This window comes from Sorex araneus, chromosome 5 (assembly GCF_027595985.1).
Source record: "Sorex araneus isolate mSorAra2 chromosome 5, mSorAra2.pri, whole genome shotgun sequence".
Taxonomy (NCBI): Eukaryota; Metazoa; Chordata; class Mammalia; order Eulipotyphla; family Soricidae; genus Sorex; species Sorex araneus.
The window spans coordinates 22,262,883-22,282,585 of NC_073306.1; the positions used below are offsets into that span (position 1 = coordinate 22,262,883).

General features: G+C 62.2%; 1 protein-coding gene across 1 annotated transcript in view; it reads left to right on the forward strand.

Annotated features, from left to right (window-relative positions):
• Positions 1–19,703, forward strand: part of GLIS1 (GLIS family zinc finger 1) — a 178,027-nt gene that overhangs the window by 103,345 nt on the left and 54,979 nt on the right. The window contains exons 3-4 of the mRNA XM_055139597.1: positions 11,316–11,493; positions 12,875–13,691. Of these exons, the coding sequence (XP_054995572.1) occupies positions 11,316–11,493; positions 12,875–13,691 (995 nt within the window). The remainder of the gene's footprint in view (positions 1–11,315; positions 11,494–12,874; positions 13,692–19,703) is intronic.

Genomic DNA, 19,703 nt, shown 5'->3' on the forward strand with positions numbered 1-19,703 from the left:
CACTTGACTCTCTCTCGACTTTGATTACATTCAATACTTTGACAAGAGACCCACCATCATTATTTGGAATTTTCCCCCAACCGTCAGACCTGCCAAAAAGGCATCATTAGATAATTTGTTTTCTATTGCTGATAATGAAGAGCATATGATGTCGCGCGGCCGCTGTCGATTTTGGATTTCTGGTACTTTAGTAATTAAGTCCGGAGGGATTTCTGCCGAAAGCTGCTGGGCTCTGAGATTGGTTTGTGTGCCTCTGGGATCATGGCCGTTCAGGAGCCGGCGGAGCCATTCATGGGCGGCAACTCGGGTCTCGTCAGGGCGGGGAGAGGGGCCAGTTCCACCCCAATCCCGAGAGGCCCCACGTGTCTCTCACGGCAAGCTCATACCTCTCTGTCCAATAGGCTCTGAGAGATGGCGTCACCATGCTGCTGCTGGGGGGGAGAAGGCAGAGGGGACAACGCCCTTTCCCACCCGGGGTGGCACGGGGCCCAGCTTAATTCACGGCCCAGGAGCATTTCTAAGGCCACACCACACACTTTTGGAAACACTTTCTGTGTTCCCACTGCCATTTTCCCGGGGAGCGGGGGCTCGGCCTCTGCGGGTTAGGAGTGGGTGGTCCAGCCCCCTCGCTTGTCTGGGTCTGTCTTGCCCGTGACGGGGCCCGAGCACTCCCTCCTGCATCCTCACTTCCCGCTGGCATCTGATGCCCCAGCCCAGGGCAGGTGCTCGGGCAGCAGACTCAGCACCGAGGAGCACAGAGGATGGGCCAGAGCCTGCTTGGGGGCTGGGGTGGGCCGTAGGGCTGTGCGGCTGTGTGGGCTGCTGGGGTAGGTTGCAGCACAGGGCAGGGCATGACGGTGGCGTGGGACACAAGGACGGGCAGGGCCTGGCACAGAGTCCCTGTGGGGTGGGGCCAGGGAGCGGGAGGGGGAAGGGTTCGTGTGTGTGGAGAGAAGCTGGTCAGAGAGGAGGGCGGCGTGGGCAGAGGGGAGAGGGGAAGGGGCGGGGGGTGTGCTGAGAGCTTAGAGGGGGGGAGAAGAGGGGGGAGGGGGAGGTCCGCGGGGGATGGACGGAGGGGCCAGATGAGCCCCAGGCCTGACTGGGCAGAGACAGAGACCATGTCTCTGCTGCTCTCTGTCCCCCCCGCCGCCCCCCGGAGCTGACTGCTGGGGGTCCCCGAGCTCAGACTCCTGTAAGCCAGAACACATTCGCTCAGCCTGGGGTGTCAGGGCCGGGGGTGGGGGTGCTCAGTGCTGAGCCGGCTCGTCGGTTCTGTTCTGGTTCTTCCCTGAGTTTGCTATGCCCCTTTTCTGTGGTGCCGGCGCACACCTGGGTGCAGTGCAGCTGCACGTCGCCTACAGCACCAGGCACTACAGGCTGCCAAGATCGTGCCTGGCACATGCAGGACGCCAGGGACTTGCACTCGAAACCGTGCGCTGGCCAGGCAGGCCCTCCTGCCTGCGGCCCATTCTCCCAGGTCTATTGTTTCTAGTTTGAAACATGCCTAACCCATCTTAATCCCAGCTGTGAGGGTAGAGGAAATCAGGAGCAGAACCAATAGAATACGAGGTTGTCGTTAAAACTCTCTGTTGGAAGGGGCTTTTGCATCTGGAGATGGCAAATCTGGTATTAGATGAACTTTTATCTCTAGATCAAAATTTTCTTTTTTTTTTTTAGATTTTTAAAAAAATTGAATAACTCGGGGCTGGAGTGGTAGCACAGCGGGTAGGGCATTTGCCTTGCAAACGGCCGACCCGGGTTCAAATCCCAGCATCCCATATGGTCCCCTGAGCACCGCCAGGGGTGATTCCTGAGTGCATGAGCATTGCTAAGTGTGACCCAAAAAGCAAAAAAAAAAAATTGAATCACTGTGAGATAGACCCTTACAAAGCTGTTCCTGATTGGGTTTCAGCCATACAGTGTTCCAATACCCATCCCTCAGCCAGTGTACATTTCCCAGCACCAGTGCAGACGCTTTGCTTCTCTCTCTCTCTCTCTCTCTCTCTCTCTCTCTCTCTCTCTTTCTCTCTCTCTCTCTCTCTCTCGGTTTTGGCATTGTGCTTTGCAATACAGATACTGAAAGATCATCATGTATATCCCGATGTATTTACCTAGTTTTAATGCTCAGTTCCTGTCCAGCATGATCATTTCCAACTACTTTTGTCATACCAGTCCCTTCTCTATCTTACCTACCCTCAGCCCCACACACACCTGTAGACTCCAACCACTTACCAGTCTTCCTAGCCCCTGTTTTCCCTGGCCATGGATATTAGTCTTCTACTATATACATATATATATGTATATATATGCACACACATATATATTATATACCACAAATGAATGCAGTCATTCTATAGCTCTCTCCTTCTGACTCATTTCACTTAGCATGATAGTCTCCATGCCCATCCATTTATAGACAAATTTCATGACTTGATTTTTCCTAACAGCTGCGTAGTATTCCTTTGTGTAGATGTGTCATAGTTTCTTTATTCAGTCATCTGTTCTCAGCACTCATGTTTTTTCCATATTCTGGCTATGGTGAATAGTGTTGCAATGAACATAGGGATGCAGATGGTATTTCTGCTGTGTGTTTTTGGACCCCACAGTATATTCCTAGAAGCGGGATTGCTGAGTCAAATGGGAGCTCACTTTCTAGTTTTTTTGAGGAATGTCCATATTGTTTTCCAGAAGGGCTGGACCAGTCGGCATTTCCACCAGCAGTGAAGGAGAGTCCCTTTCTCCCCGCATCCACACCAGCACTGGTTGCTCTTGTTCTTTTGGATGTGTGCCAGTCTCTGTGGTGTGAGGGGATATCTCATTGTTGTTTTGATCTGCATCTCCCTGATGATTAGTGATGAAGAGCATTTTTTCATGTGCCTTTCGGCCATCCGAATTTCTTCTTCGAGAAAGCTTCTGTTCATTTCTTCTCCCTGTTTTTGGGTGGGGTTGGAGGTTTTTTTGTGTTTGTTTCTTATAAAGTTCAGCCGGTGCCTTGTATATCTTTGCTATTAACCCCTTCTCAGCAGGGTTTTGGGTGAGTAGCCTTTTCCATGCCGTATCCTGTCTTTGTATCCTGGTCACTGTTTCTTTCGAGGTGCAGAAGCTTCTTAATTTAATGCAGTTCCCTTGGCTTGTCTTTGCTTCCACTTGGATCAGAAATTTCAGAGAACTGTTTGCTGGCCCTTTGCCCCGAAGAACACAGGGCAGGTAGGGCTCAGGTGCCCCACGCCCCGAAGAGACGAGGGAAGCACACAGGCAAATCCAGCTCTTGGCGCTGCTGCTTCCTTCCCGCCAAGTTTGCAAGTGACGGAGGGCCAAGAACCGAGAGTCGCACAGAACTCCTTGCGGCCGACAAGCGCTGGGACCTCGGGCCACCAACGGAGGCAGATCTCAGCCGTCACGAGTCTGTGGCGACAGGAAATGCTGAGGAGTGAGGACGGTCTACAGGCCAATTTCCTTCCAAGATGTTTGTTAACGTCTAAGCAATGCAGGCTAAGTGGCTAAGAAATCAACAGCGTGGCGATTAAGATGTTGAGAAACGAGGCAGAGCTTTCAACAGACTCAGTTCTGGGAAGACAGAAAGTGGAGTTCCCTGCCAGGGGGAGGGGAGGGGAGCCCCAGAGCCCCACGCTCCCGGTGCGGGGGCCACAGAAAGACCGAAGCCCAGCTTTCAAACAGCTGAACCTTGGAGCGGATGGACACGATCACGCCCCCTTCAACCGTCTCTAGGAAGCCAAAGAAAATCTCTGGAGGAAGATGACATCTGGAGCCTTCCCTAATTTCATATGCAGTTTTTGCACGTGCAGGAAAGAATCACCAGAGATAGCGGGATGTGGGTCCAGGGGTGAGGAGATGAAACAGGCATTAGACAGCACTCACGGAATTACCAGACCTAGAGTTTAAAATAACCGTGATTGCGAGGTATAAAGAAACGCATCACTGCTGGAGAACTTCAGCAGGTATTTGAAGGTTCTGATATATAATTGAATGGGAAATGTCCCCCACTTTATTTAAGCGCTGTGGTTCGCAAAGTTGCCCTTGATGGTTTGTTACAGGCGTTCAGTATGCTAACACCAATCCCACCACCGCCGTCACCTTCCCTCCACCTTGCCTTTTGGCTTTTGGTTCACGGCCACTGGTGCTCAGCGACTTTACCCAGCTCAGTGCCCAACGATGGCTCCTGGCTGTGCTCCGGACATACTGGCGATTGTACCCGGGGCTGCTGTAAGCTAGGATATCGCAATCAAAAAATTAAAACCAAATAAAAAATGTTCATCTTCACGCAGAAGGGAAATGACTCCCCGTGGAGGAAAGAGTAGGACACTTTTAAATAAATTCTGACTTTATAAATATTTGTAATATCTGGTAAGGTTCAAAATATACATAGGGGCTGGAAAGGCAGCTCATGGGATGGCACACAGTGAGTGCATGCAGTAGGCCCTAAGCTCCACCGAGTGTGACCCCCAAGCCCCCAGAGGGATAAAATTAGAGCCAGAGCAGTAGTACAGTGAGTAGGGCATTTGCCTTGCACATGGCAGACCAGGGTTCGATCCCCGGCGTGCCATATGGTCCCCTGAGCACCACCAGGAGTGAGCCTTGAGCGTCACCGGGTGTCGCCCCCACACAAAACAAAACAAAAGCAAACAAAAGGATAAAACATCTGTCACGGGGCAGGAGAGAGAGTACAGAGGGTAAGGGTGCATGCCTTGACCCGGGTTCAAAACCCGGCAACCCACATGGTCCCTCGAGCACCACAAAGAAAATATATATAGAAATGTGTTATTGTGTATTTTTATATATTTATTTATATAATTTATTATAATTTAAATATATTATATATTTTATATATTATTGTATATTGGGAATATATTTATTATATATAGAAAATATATAATATATATAGAGAGAGTTAACAATCCCAAGGCTCTTGAACCTTTCAGAAAGCCGTGATTGGATGCCCTGGCTCCCTTGTGGAGCGCCCCGAGGTGACTCTGCCTGAGGCTTGCTCTGCGTGTAGTTTGGCTTTAAGGGGGCATGTGTGAGTTTGTGCGATGGGTGAGAGGCAGGACGCTGAAGCCCTGTGTGTGGCTTGGAGCAGCAGGTGAGGTTGGGCCTTACTGAGGTTACAGCGACCCACCCCCCATGGCCACGGGGGTCCCCTTCGGCACTGCGACAGGGATTCAGGGGCCAGCCTGGCAGGCAGGGGGTCTGGAGGGAAGGACCCTGCCGTGGACGGCGGCACCTTCTTCAGCTGCTGAGACCTGACGGGCCCAGGCCGGAGGGTTTGGGGGGCAGGAGGAGACGGCAGAGGCAGAGTGTGGGCACTGGGCCCGGGACACTGGCTCGCTTTCGGGGGCCTGACCAGCCTCGTGTCTGCTCTCTGGGGTCTCTGGGGTCTCTGGCCTCTCCAGCTCGACACCCCAAAGCACAGGGGAGAAGGCTTACGCCCTGCTCTGTACTGACCCGGCCTGCAGACTCACGGCCTCCATGGACAGAGGTGGTCTCCATCCTGGGAAGGTGGGCCCCAGCCTCAGAGACAGTCATCTCGGGAGGCTGAGAAAACAAACAGAGGGCCTGGACAGAGGGCTGGACTGCGCCAGGCGTCCTGCCTCTCACCTATGGTCTCGCTCATAGACAACCGGCTGGAGCTGGACGTTTGTCCCCATTTTACAGGTGGAGAAACGGAGGCTCAGACGAGTGATGGAGACCATCACTGGGATTGGCCAGAAAGTTCACAGTGGAGCCAAGGCCTGACCCTCGACCTTGTGTGTGTGTGTGTGTGTGTGTGTGTGTGTGTGTGTGTGTGTGTGTGTGTGTGGTTTGCTCTTTCCTCAAGTCTTGTGTTCGCATATACAGGCACGGCAGTGGACTCGAATAGTCCCCCTGCCTCCTCCCTCCCAGTGATCCCAGGTTCCCAGGCCCCCAGAGAACCTGCTTTTGAGACGCTTTGCTGAGTCTCTGGGCCCCAGACCCACGGTCAGTGTTTCACAAACACCTCAGGAGGCTGCACTGAGGCCGTCCTTCCGGGGGGCCGTGTGAGCGGGGAGAGGAAGCTCCATGTGGGGGGCAGATGACGGCAGTGAGACAGGGTGCGCTCCCACCCACAGCTGCTCCCGATGAGGCTGAGAGCAGAGCGGGGGCATGGGGCGGGGCCGAGCCCCGGAGCCGTCTCGAAGGACGTGCACTTCCCCGGGGGCTGGAGGGCCCCCAGGAGTCTGCAGAAGCAAAGTACCAGGGGAGTTCCACATAACAACCCCCACATAACAACCCCGCCCTCACCCCTGCTGTGGAGAGCACCCCCGTCATCCGTGCCCTGAAGCCAGGTGCCGTGTTCAGTCCTGGGCAGGGGTGCTCGTGCCATTAGCTGCACCTGGCTGCTTCTCCCCGTTGTCTGGATGTAGGGACAGTGAGTGTCTTTCTCAGAGGCTGAGTCATGTCTTTCTCACTGCAAAGCCCGTCTCCAGCGGCCGTGCCAGGGCCGGGGTCGGCCGGGTGCCACTGGCCGCCCTCGTCTGCTTCCCAGCTCCCTGCAGTGTTGAGTGGCATGGCAGAGACTGTCTCCTGCCCAGGTGAGCTTGTCACTACCTGCTCTCCGCAGGGAAGGCTGGCGGAGTAGGTGGTAGGTGAGCTGGTCCCGGAGAGTATGAGCCCTCCTCTGCTGTGTGAGATCAGACAGCTTGCTCGCCCCCTCTGAGCCTGCTTAGCCGGCTCCTGAGGGCTGGAAAATGTGCTGGAGACTGCAAGGCGCAGTGTGGTCTCACCTCGCCGGACACCTGGTGGGCACTGCCCACCTGCTTGAGGGTGAGCAGGGGCCGCCCTGTCGCTGGCTGCCGCTGGGCCCTGGGTGCTGATCGCATCCTTGTCTCTCCCGGGCCGACTTGGCACATTCTGGCAGAAACTGGAGTCCCTGTGGGGAGTCACCTTCTACGGGTGCCGCCTTAGAGCCACGCCGGGATGGTATTTGCAGGACCCTCTGGCTGGTCCCCAGAGCCGGTCCTGCCTTCGGTCACCCCGCAGCTGTGGGGGCGTGTGGAGCCCCGGGGTCACCCAGTCCTCCGGCCAACCCCACCCCGACCCCCACCCCTGCTCTGCCACAGTCCGAGGCATCAACAGGCTAAGAAATCATTGTTGCCACCAGCGCCTGTCAAGTGCTTCCCGTTTCACATAACACGCTTGCAGCAGGCCAGAGGCACCGGGTTCAGGACGTGGCTCAGTTGTCCCCTGACCTCGTGAGGTCGCTGTGGGCACCGTGTGCTCGGTGACCTCTGAGGCTCGAAGACAAAGGGAGTGCAGGGCCAGGCGCTGCTGTGCATCTGCTGTGTGTCTGGGGCGGATCTTTCCTCCTCTGGTCCTCAGCTGTTTCCTCTAGGGGTGGAAGAAGTGATGGGCGGGGCCAGAGTGAGAGCAGAGCGGGCAGACTGCCCGCCTTGCACTCGGCCAACCCAGGTTTGACCCCCCCCCGGCCCCCCATTTGGTCTCCTAAGCCCAGCAGGAGTCATCCCTGGCCAGAGGCAGGAATCGGCCCCGAGCACTGCAGGCTATGGCCTCAAAGCAAACAAAAAGCAAGTAAATAAAAAATAAACGATCAGCAAGTCCCAGGCGTGATGTTCCGGGCTCCCTAACACCAGGGGGGTGGGAACACAGGCCTTCGTAAGCGCCTTTCCCGGGGGAGCCCCCAACCATGAAACCCGGGGGCTTCATGGTTCCCACGGGTGCCGTGCCCCTCCATCCCCAAGAAAGCCCGCAGCCCTGTTTCCTGGCGGGGCGGGCGAGTGGGCAGCTCCTGTGAGCCCGGGGGTCCTGGTCTGTGGCAGCAGAGGGGACGGCACCCCCCACTTTCCCCTGAGGCGGCTCCCCTGGGACATGGCTCAGCATCTCGGGTTTCATTCATAGTGTTTGGGTCCCAGGGCTGCTGGCCACCTCTCACCCCTGCCCTGGGGTCGGCGGAGGGACTGTCCTCCTGGCGTGAGGGTCGGTGACCAGGAGCGCTGGGGGCTGGATCCCCGAGCAGGGCCACCCTGGGACTCCGGGCCTCCCTCCCCACGGAGCCCGCTGTGTGCAGGACTGGCCGGGCGTCGGCCATCTCTGCCGCTGAGCTCTGTGTCTCAGCTCAGCCCCCGGCCCTCTGTGTGGCTTGGGGGCCACTCGGCTGCTCCTCTGCGCCTCTGCCTGCGTGTCTGTCCCCAGGCATATCCCCGGCGGTCTCCTGTGGAACCGGACATTTGGGATTTGGGGGGTGGTGGTGACGGACACGCCCGACAGTGCTCAGTCAGGGATGACTCCTGGCTCTGTGCTCACGGGTCACTCCTGGCGGGGTCTGGAGGACCATATGGGATGCTGGGAATCGAACCTAGGCCAGCCGCATACAAGGCTAGTGCCCTACCCACTGTGCTACCTCTCCGGACCAAGGAGCCCGGCATTTGGGACTTGCTGCCCGGTGGTGGTGGACTGCCCCCGCCTCTTCCACTTGACCTTCCTTGCAGTCGTGGCTTTTCAGCCCGTTTGCACCCGCATTAGTGTGCTGACCAGTTGGGATGGGGGGGGGTCCTGGGGGTGGAATGGGGCCACTGCTCCCCGCTGGCTCAGAAGGAACAGGACGGGAAGATGGTGCCGAGCCGGGCGTCTGGGTTCGAACTGTGGCCCGTGAGCCTGGCCAAAGGCCCCGAGTCTCCCAAACCTCTGCGTGCCCACCTCGTCGGGCTGGAACCTTCTGGAAGGGCAGCTTGAGGAGCGAGACCTTGAGGGCTCTGGGCTCCCCGGAACATTCCCAGGCCCGCTGGCCCCCAGCCCAGGAGGAACGAGGGACCCAGCAGGCCCCTGCCGGCCCTCGGGCCGTGGCGGGCGCTGAGAAGAGCCTCCGCCCGGGCCGGGCGCTGGGAGAACGCCCCGCGCAGCCGAGCGATGATGAAGTGCTCTCTGCTCCAAAAGCTATTAATGGTCATAAAATTAGCCACAGTTTTCTGAGGCCCAGGCCCAGGCCGTGCCTCCGTGGGACAATAAAATGGCGTGCCGAGGCGACGCGGGCAGCCAGGCCTGCGAGCAGAGGCGGACGCAAGCGAGCGGCAGCCGGCTCTCATTACCCCGGGCCGCGCACATGTTACCAGGGATTGCTTTTTAATTAAAAAACGACCAAGTTATTAAAAAGTAAGCCTGTGAGGGGCCGGCCCCGGGGCAGCGCGGCCAGGGGGAGCGGGCGTCTGTCCCCGCAGGACCCGAGCTGGCTCTGCTGGGAGGGGGTCCCCTGCACGTGCCCACCCGGCTTCCCCGCGTGCTGGCCGGGGACCCCCCTGCCCGGCCCTCTCCAGACTGTCCTGAGGCAGGCCGGGTGCGGCCCCCGAGGGGCTGGGGCAAGTCCTCCAGCTGTCATGGGTGGGCACGGGCCTGGGGGCTGCCTGAGGTGGGCTGGGCGGTGCTGTGGGGTGCGCGAGGCGGGGAGGGGTCGGCGCCGGGGCTCAGAGGCGGCTTTCCTGGCACAGATGCAGACGCAGGCGGGTGGGGCTGGTCTGAGCCCCAAGGGAGACGTCTCGGTGCGTCATCTTGGTCGAGCCTGGAACATCCCTGCACCTCTGTTTTCTCCTCCGTACCCTGGGGCCGGTCCTGCTCCTCCTCCCGCCCTCCTCCTCCCTCCCGTGGGCAGCCGGTCCAGGGGCCCGTGGGATCGCCGGGGCGCGTGTCCTGCAGGCTGGGCCGCGGCCCGTGTTCTGGTCTCCCCCCACCGCCATGGTCTCCTTGCTCTGCGCCGGCAGTCCTGTTGATGACGGGGGCGCTTGACGCTGTCGGGGTGCTGGTCTGGCCCCGTGAGGGGCTGGCGTGCCCACTCTCAGAGCCCCGTCTGGCATCCGGGACCTGGCTCGGTGGCCCTCGTGGCTGGGGGCAGCTTGGGCAGGGCCGTGCCACAGCTGTGTTTGGGGACTACTGAGGCACACGCAGACGTCCACTTTGCTTGAGCCCAAGTCTGCCCAGCGGCGGGCCGGAGCGGGGAGACTGTCCCAGATGGACCCGCCTTGCCCTGGGAGTGAGCCAGAAAGGGGAAGTGGCTTCCGTGGCCACGCCTGGCACTCCAGGGTGCTCTCCGTTCCCGCCCTGAGCCATGCCGGCCACTCTGGGTCACCCCGCCCGCCGGGGGAGGGGAGGCCCGAGGGCGGGGCTGCTGCTCAGGCCCCACACGCGGAGGTGTGTGGGGTTCTCCAGGGCTGTTCCCAGCAAGGCTGGGGCAGGCAGGTGGTGCTGAGCATGGGGCCGGGCCCCGCGCCTGTTGGGGCCCTGTGCTCCTCCCCAGCCCCATGCTCTTACACTTTCTATAGTTCCTCCAGGCCTGGTTTCCCTTTAGTGCCTCAGTGAAGCTTCACGGAACACCAGTGACTGGGCGTGGCACAGCCGCTATCACTGCGTGGAGAGTGGGGGCAGGTGTGGGATTTCTGCGTATTTCTGGGGGCTGAAACCCACAGCAGGAGACAGGCCAGTAACCGGAACCAGTGCTTTGGAGAGGGATCTTCTTCCTTACACACACACACACACACACACACGTGCATGTGCATGCACACAGGTGTACACACATTCGCATGCACACACATACACAATGCATGCACATGTGCACACACATGCACGTACACACAAATGCATGTGCATGCACACAGGTATATACACATTCACATGCACGCATAACTGCATAAACACGCAAACACACGTATGCACACATTCACGCACACAAATGTTCATGTGCATACACACAGGTGTGCACACATATCCACATGCACATATGTACACAATGCCTGCACACACACATGCAAACACTGCATGATGCACTGTGTATGTACACACATAATACGCATGTGCATATATTAATACTCATGCAGACACACATCACAATATGCACACATTTGCATGCACACACATGAACACAGTGCACATATGTGTGTGCACACGTGTTTGCACACATGCACCGGCATAGTGTCAATGCTGCTCACTTGCCTTCTGGGCGGCATGGACCTTGCCGCCTGCCCAGCCTATGGCCAGGCCCCTTCCAGATGACAGCAGGTGACATGTGGATCCCTGACAGACCGCTGGCACGGAGAGGGGCTTCCTGTGCCATGACTGGCAGCTCTGCCGGGGGGGGGGGGGCACCTCCCCGCTGGTGTGCAGCATCTCCTGGCACTGGGGCTCTGTCTCGGGCCCCGTGGTGATGGTGGGCTCCCGTGGGCGCCCCCAGTGCCACGGGGGTCGGTCGGTCGGTGGGGCACCCAGAGGCTCCGTCCCAGCAGCCCAGGACTCCGGGTCCCTGCAGCCCCCTCACGCTCTCCTCTCTCTCTGCCTAGTGAACGGGAGCCATGGCCACTGCACCCCCGGCCCAGAGAAGAGCCTGCTGGACCTGGACCTGGCCGAGGGCCCCAGCCCTACCTGCTGCCAGGGCCTGTTCCTCCCGGCGGGCACCCCGCCGCCCCGGGCCCACCCCCCGGCCTGCGAGAGGCTGTTGCACTTCCCCCTCCCGAGCAGGTACGTCTCAGCCCGGCGGTGGGAGCTCTGGGCCTCACGCCGTGGGGTGGGGGAGATGGCCAGGACTGGCCGGGACTCAGGAGTGCCCAGATGGACGCCCGTGTTCGGGGGTCGGGAGGTGGGATTGCAGCGGGATGGGCGGGGCAGGCAGCCCAGCACCAGCTCAGGCCATGCCAGACCCCTCCCTGCTGATGGGAGGGGCGTGCATCGGGTATCCCACCCCCTCACCTCCGTCCCCAGGACCCCTGGGGGCCCCTAGCAGATCGGGCACATTTCCACTTGGTCGGCTACAGTGGCACAGTGGTCCCGAGTCTGGTTTCAGGCGGTGCGTGCTCAGGCAGCTGGTCCCAGCGGGGGCCCCACCCTGGGCACTGGCACGGCGGGTGGCCTCCTCCTGGACTCGCACACCTTCTCTCTCCCTGCGGGTGGCCCCTGGGGGACATGTCTCCTCTTAGAGACCAGGCTTGCAGGGTCGGGACCCCACCCGGCCTCACTTCACGGACTCCCCACCTCACGCCCCGTCTCCAAACTCAGCACATCAGGCTCTGACTTTGCCCCGGACTGTCGGGGGTTTTTCCGGGGGGGAACCTCTGAGGCACACGTCACCCCTTGAGTCTGCTAGAGAAGCTTCCTACCAGGCCCCAGGAGGCAGCCACCAGCCCGAGGAGAGGGGAGCGGCGGGGGGTGTAGGGGGGAGTCCCGGGCGCCTGCCGGGCAGACAGGGACAAGATCATAGATCAGACGGATAATAGATGCTGGTGATGGATAGAGCAGACAGGAGGGATGGGCGACGGGCAGGAAGGGTGGGCGAGAGCGCACGTAGGTGGTAGGTGAGAGAGAGCTGGTAGAGCGCCGACAGCCAACGCTCTCCAGACCGATGTTTGCCCAGTGCCCTGCCCTTTCTGTGCCCACTCCTGCCAGGCTCAGGAATGCAAGCACAGGACGAGCGGCTGTGCTTTCGGTTTTACTTTTTTAGAGACGGCCCAGTGATCTCCAGGGTTTGGCACCCCCCCCCATAAGAGCATCTCTGGCGGGCACCAGCCCCCTGCACCACCTGCCAGTGTGTGGACACGGCGGCTCGGGGTGGGGGTCTGGGGATGCGCAGGGCCCCCCAGGGCCTCGCCTGGCAGTGCTTGCGGGGGCGGGCCGGGCTGGGCGCCACACTCAGGGCCTCGTGCCTGTCGGCGTGCGCTCTGCCCCCGGCCCACCCTCCTCCTGGGTCTCTGGTCTTTTCTGAGGCTGCACAGAGCCACCCACTTTCAAAGAATCCCGGGGCTCTCTGGGTGGGTGCTGGGTCCCGCGAGACGGGTGTGCTTGCTCCTCCCCGCAGGGTCCGGAGGGCGTGTCGGGCTCCTCAGAGCCCCCTGCCCCTGTCTTCCAGGTCACCCCACCCCCCCGCCGCCTACGTGAACGGCGGCCTCCCCGCCGCCCCGCACATCAAGCAGGAGTCCCTGCCCGCCTACCGCTCCATGATGGAAGCTCGGGCCACGCTGGCCGCCCACCGCCGGGCCCCGCCAGCACCCGGCCTGCACAGTGACCTGGCCAGCGCCGCAGCCTCCTGCTACCTGCTGGGCAGCGAGCCCGGCCCTGGCCTGGGCCCCCCGCCCGAAGCCCACCTCCCCGAGGGCGGCCTGAAGCGCTGCTGCCTCCTGGGCGTGCCCCCCAGCTCCGCGGCTGCGCCCGACGGCCCCCCGGCCCCCCGCCCCTCCCAGAGCCCGCTGGTCACCTGCGTGAACGGACTCCGGAGCCCCCCGCTGCCGGGAGACCTGGGGGGCCCAGCCAAGCGGGTGCGGCCCAGCCCCACCTCCCTGGACGGCCGAGTGGACAGCGGGCCACTGGACCCTTGCCGCAAGGCCACCTTCCTGAAGCAGGAGCCGGCCGACGAGTTCTCGGAGCTCTTCGGGCCGCCCCAGCAGGGCCTGCCGCCCCCCTACCCCCTGCCCGGCCTGGGCGGCCTGGGGCTGGGCGGCCGGGCGGCCGGGCGGCAGGCCTGCCGCTGGGTGGACTGCGGCGCGGCCTACGAGCAGCAGGACGAGCTGGTGCGGCACATCGAGAAGAGCCACATCGACCAGCGCAAGGGCGAGGACTTCACCTGCTTCTGGGCCGGCTGCGTGCGCCGCCACAAGCCCTTCAACGCCCGCTACAAGCTGCTCATCCACATGCGTGTGCACTCGGGCGAGAAGCCCAACAAGTGCATGGTGAGTGCGGGCCTGGCCAGCCCGGAGGTGGGGGGGGCCCAGGGCGGGGGCTCGCTCTCCTCCACGCCTGCCTCAGCTGGGCAGGCGGGCTCTGTGCTGGGAGGGCGGGGCTCGGGGGAGGCCAAGGTCACAGAGCACTGGCAGTGCCCGCAGGGGTGAGGTCACTCGGGGGGACAAACACACAAACACACGTGTGCGTGTACCATCCCCCTACACACACACACCATCCAGGCCTCTGACGCTCTCGCTTGCTCCCTCTCACATGTACACCACGCGGCTCCGTTTCTCTCTCCCTCTCCCTCTCCCTCTCCCTCTCCCTCTCCCTCTCCCTCTCCCTCTCCCCCTCTCATCCACACACCACCCAAGTCTCTCTCTCCTCCACTCCCTCTCTCCCTCCCTCTCTCTCTCCTTCTATCCCTCCCTCTCTCCCTCCCCCTTTCCCCCTCTCTCTGTCCCTCTCCCTCTCTCCCTCTCTCTCCCTCCCTCTCCCTCTCTCTCTCTCTCTCTCACACACACACACACACTCATACCCTGTCCCACTTTCTTTCTCTCCCTCCCTGTCTCCCTCCTTCCTTCCGCCTCGCCCTCTCTCGCTCTCCCTTCCTCTCTCTCCTCCCTCCCGCTCGCTGCAGTGGGGGCTCTCTCAGACAGCAGGGCACGGTCCGCCTCTCTGATTCCTCAGCCCCCGCCATGGGTCCTACCCCCCGTGTCCACTTGGCAGGGCCTGATCTGCCCACCCGGAGGGGAGAGGTGGAGCCCCTGCTCCCCCTTGGGCTGGGGGGGCAGAGATGGAAGCTCTGGTTGGCAGGTCCAATGTCGCAGCACGGTGTGTCTCTGGCTTCAGCCCCCGTCCCATGGGGGTGGGGGGTGCTCCCGGGAAGGGTGCCGTGGGTGCCCCTCGGTGTCTGCACAGTGTCCTGGCCAGCCGGTGGGGACGCGGGAGCCGCTGCAGCCAGCCCGGAGCCCCGAGCCCCCCAGCCGCCGGCCCCGGCCCGTTGCGTGTGGACTGGGTGCAGACGTCCGGCTGGACGTGCCCTTCGGCTCCACGGAGGCGGCGGCGTGAGGGGGTGGCGGGGGGCGGGCAGGGTCTGGACGATGGTGGTGAGAGAGTGGCCGTGCGGGAGCCCCTTGGAGCCTGCTGACGGTGCCCATGGGCCCAGGGCGGCTGAGGGAGACTGGAGGCTGCCATCCCTGGTCTCCGCGTCTGGGCCTGGTGGCACATGTGTCCCGACCTGGGAGGGGACGGCCAGTGGCCAGCACAGGCCTGGGCTTTGGGAGACTCAGGCTCCCGCAGTCGCCCCCCACCCGCAGCCACGAGCCCACCGTGGCTAAGCCGCTTCCCCCACCACCCGCTGGTGGCCTTACTGAGGTGTGTGTGGGGTGTGGTGGGGCTTCATGCACTGGACCCCCAGTGGCCTGACTCTGCCTGTGCCAGCCCCCCTGTGAGACCTCCAGCATCCCGCAGTCACCAGGTGGGACGTGGGGTGAGGGCCCTGAGGGGTCGGTTCTGTCCTTCCCTGCCCCAGGAAACGTGGGGAGCAGAGCGGCCCGGTGACGCGGACAGGCTCGGCGGCCCTGGGCCCTGCCCCGCGCCAGGCTGCCAGGGGCTCCCCGGGCTGCACCGGCTCTTCCTGCCCCTCTGTGTGTGGTTCTGAAGCCCGGACCTGGAGCTGCCCACTGGCACTCCCGGCCAGGGCTAGGGGAGCCAGACGTGGGGAGGAGGGCCGGGGGCAGCCAAGGCCCTGGGGGGCAGCCCCGAGGGCGTCCTGGGGCAGGGGAGGTTCGAGCTGTTGCCCTGCACCCGTGCTGCCTGGACGCTTCCTGAGAAGGTGCTCGGGGTGACGGGCCCAGACTGGACGGTGCTGCTGGCCCGGCCTGTCACCGCGAGAAGGCCTGGTTAGGCCTCTCTGGCCCCTCTAGGCATCTGGTCCTGGTGCCCACTCCCCAGGACGCCCACACACGCAGACCCCTGACCACCCTGTCGAGGCACCAGAGCCCGCGTCTGGGCAAGACACAGACTTGCAGAGACGGCGTCGCTGGAGACGGGCCTCAGCCTGGGCTGCAGCAGGTCCGCGGAGCCTGGCGGGGGCGAGGGAGCAGCACCAGGCCCCGCGGGGCCGGAGCCTCAGCCGGGCGGCACTGGTTCGTACTGAGCTCCGTTCAGCCGCGGGGGCCCGTGTGTCAGACCAGGCTTCCCCGGGCCCGGTCTGCGGACGGAGCAGAGCGCCCACCCCAGCTCCCCGCTCTCCGCGCGCCCACCCCAGCTCCCGCACGGCTCCCTGCCCTGGGAGATGATGCGCGTCTCGGGACAGGCCGGCTCCCCTGTGCTGTGATAGACAAAGGGATTTTGGACCCGGGGCCTCTGGAGGACAGGAAATAGATGAGACCCTGTGGTGGGGGAGTCAGTGGCTAACATAGCAGCTAATCCTTTGATTAACTTTCCCGCAGCCTTGTTTCTATTCCTCGCCCATCCCACGCCTCCCCGGCCCCTGCAGCTGACTTGCATTTAGCCTGTGAACGCTGCCCCGGGCGGGCCTCGAGGGGCCTGGAGTTGCCGCCAGGAACGGGTCCCCTGTGCTCCAGTCTCAGTCCACAGGCTTGGGGCTTGCGTGGGGTACACGGCACAGCCCACCCCCGCCTGGCCCTCTCTGTGCCCATCCCTGCCGCCAGAAGCAGCCCCCTGACCTCCTTGCAGTATCGTGTTGCGGTAGGACCGCGGTCCCGCTCAGCCTTAGTAAAGCTGGGATTGCGTTTGCATCACGATAGCAAGAGGATGTCCAGCCCAAACACCGCCACGGCGCCCCGAGCCTTCACAGAGGCGGGCTTCCTGCTCTCTTCCTTCCACTCTTCCGCATGGCGGGGCTCCGGGCTGCCCGACGGTGCAGAATCCAGCCGACTGGAGCACTGTCCTTGGAGAGGCGAGTGTGCGGGCAGGGCTCCCGCCAGCTCGGGCTGTTCTGAAGCAGTAGCACCCTCGGCAGCAGTGGCCCTGGGCGGGGGAAGAGCTTCTCCAGCGCCGGGAGCTCGCACGGAAGGCAGCCGGGCGGGTGCAGCGTGCCCGTCCGGGGCCCCTGGACCAGGGCCTGGCACCAGCTGCGCTGGGGACCACTGTGGCCCGCCTCACGGGAGTGGCAGAGGGAGCCGCGGTCGCCCTCCTTCCCCCGGCTCTCAGCTCAGCCGTCCCAGGAGTCCCGGGCGGGAGCCCTTCCGGGGACTCACGCGAGAGGACACTGAGGCTTCCCGGACTCCGTGGCAGCCTTGGTGCTGGGGCTCCTGCAGCCTCCGCTCCCGGGAGATGGACAGGCTGCCCTGCGGCCACACTCCCATCGGCGGGGCGGAGGGGGGCGCCTGGCGTGAGGTAGAGGAGCTGGCAGGCTCCCTCGCACCTCAGTGCAGCTGCCCGGAGGCCCCGGCTGCCCCTCCTGCAACTGCCAGGAGGCCCTGGGCCCCAGAAGTGCGGGTGAGGCAGGTAGGGCTGCAGCTCCGCCAGCCCGACCTGAGTCCCTGAGCAACCCGGGCGGGCCTGGGCGTGGAGGGGTGGCAAGGGAGTCGCCCCGGGTGGAAGGTCAGTCTCAGCAGGGAGACCATATGGGATGCTGGGAATCGAACCCGGGTCGGCCACGTGCAAGGCAACAGGCCCTCCCCGCTGTGCTGTTGCTCCAGCCCTGTCATGAGCTCTTGACACCATAGAAGACCGTTGCTGGGTAGCTCACAGTCCTTTATATTTTTTTTAAGTTTATTTAAGTGTGGTTTACAAAGTTGTTCATTGCACAATCCTTTTGGGCACTCCGTGGTCCAACCTCAACCCCTCCACCAGCATGACCCCCCCCCCCCGATTGTCCTCATTACCTTCACCCCTGAAGCCCGCCTGCCCCCTTAGCGGGCACCAAATCATTTCCTTTATATTGTATTACTTGTTACCACTAAGCAGCTAATGGAATTATCAAACATTACTCAGGGGAAAAAAAATTTGTGAAAATTGCTATCTCTCACCCTGGGGTCGTTAAGTCCTAGTGGGAGGGTTCTCTGAGCTGTTTGCGGTGACTTGAGCCTCTGTTTGTGGAGCTTGATTGGATCCTGTTACTTTGCTGGTGGACTCGGTGAGTCCTGCTGGGCTGCGGGGCCTGTGGAGGTGGGGGGTGTCGCTGCAGAACCCCCAGGGCCTTCGGGGGTGGGCCCAGGAGTTCACATGCAGCGGCTGTGGGTGCGGGTGGGGCTGGTTGGGCTTCCGGAAGGACGGGGTGTGGGGGCGCTGCCTGCTCCCCCTCCAGGAAGACCTCAGAATTTGCAGCGTGAGAACTGGCTGGGAGTCTTGTCAGTTTGGCGCCTTTGCCAAAGTGACGGTTGTGAGGCAGTGGAGTTGGGCCCCTGGCAAGGTGGCGGGGGCGGGGGTGGGGCCTCAGGGAGGGGACTCGCCCGCCCCCTTCTAAGGTGCCTCAGAGTTTTCAGCCAGGGACTGGTGAGTTTTGGTGGCCTGGCTTGCATCTCTTTGGAGATTTAGTTGTGAGTCTGTGAAACTAGGCTGACGGCTGTGTTTTTCGTGGCGGGGCTGTGGGATGTCTCGCACCGTCGTTTTGCTGGACAAGGGGGGCCTGGAGGGGAGGGCCGGGGGCCTGGAGGGGAGGGCCGGGGGCCTCCTGGCTGCAGCACTAGCTCAGGTGTGTTGAGCAGGAGGGACAGTTACGTAATGCTTCCCTGCCTCAGGGTCCAACCCTTCTGATGCTGCTGGAGTTCTTTCCTTGGGTGGGGGGAGGGAGGAAGGTGGGCCACTCTGAGCAATGCCCAGGGCTCACTCCAGTCTCTGTACTCAGGAATCATTTCTGGCAGGCTCAGGGGACCGTGTGGGGTGCCAGGGATGGAATCTGGGTCGGCTACATGCAAGGCAAATGACCTACCCACTGTGCTCTCTCTGATGGGGATTCTTGTGCCCATTTCACAGATCAGGAAAGGGCAGCCATGTCATACCCAAGTTCAGGCCCCAAGAGCATCGTGGGGTCAGATGAGAGCCCAGGGCTGCTTGAGTCCAGAGTCTGTGCCGGCTGCCCCCCCTGCCCCCTCCCAGGCCAAGAACCATCCACAGACGCCCGTCATAGGCAGATCTGACTCCTTTGGCAGCCCCGCCCTGCCACTTGCTGTGTGCTGGCCCCGCAGGGCCCTGGGGTCTGGTGGGAACCAAAGCCAGCCTGGCCGCCAGGAGCCGTGGGGGACAGTGGAGGTGCTTGTCTCCCAGTCAGTGCCCGGCCGTCCCCGGTGGGCCCTCCGGCCCCTGCGGACCTGCCGGGGCTGGGTGGCGCCTGAGCTGAGCGGGGAGACCAGTGGCTCCTTGCAGTAACCCGGGGCGGAGAGGGGAGTCAGCACCCGCTGGCGGGGCGGGTCTTGCAGGAGAGCCCTGGTGGGCACAGACCAGCTTCCAGTGGGCACCGAGTACGGCCTTGCGGGGTCCCTCCTGAGAGGGGCGGTGTCCATTCTCTGTCCATCCTTGTAACCAGGCAGGGCATGGACGCCCAAGAAGGTGGGCCCCCCAGGGAGGTCCCTGGATGTCCACTTCCCTCCCAAACTCCTAGGGCTTTGGTGCCCTCCTGACCTTTTCCTTCTTCTGGGCCATGGCTTGACTGGTGCCTCTGTTCAGGAGGCCGTGACCTGCCCAGAGAACTCCTCTTCACCCGTCAGCACCCGAGCCAGAGTGCCCTTCTCAGCCGCCCCTCCCCCAGGCTGCCCATTCTCGTGGGCGCTGTTGGCCTGTGTTCAACAGTGCTTCCCGGGGGGAAACAAGCATCTGGGGACCCCGTACCCTTTGGCACCTGGCCCGGACGTGGGGCAGTGTGCAAGGCCACAGCTGACCCTGTGCTCCAGAGCTGAGTGCGTTACCCAGACAACACCGCGGGACTGGCATGGCCTTAACGATGGCCAAGGCTGCTCCCTGGGGGGTGCTGGGAACTTCCCTGCCTGAAAGCCCTGCCTGGAAGGTGTGTGTGGTGGGGGGAGGCGTCCGGGGGCCTGGAGACAGGGCGT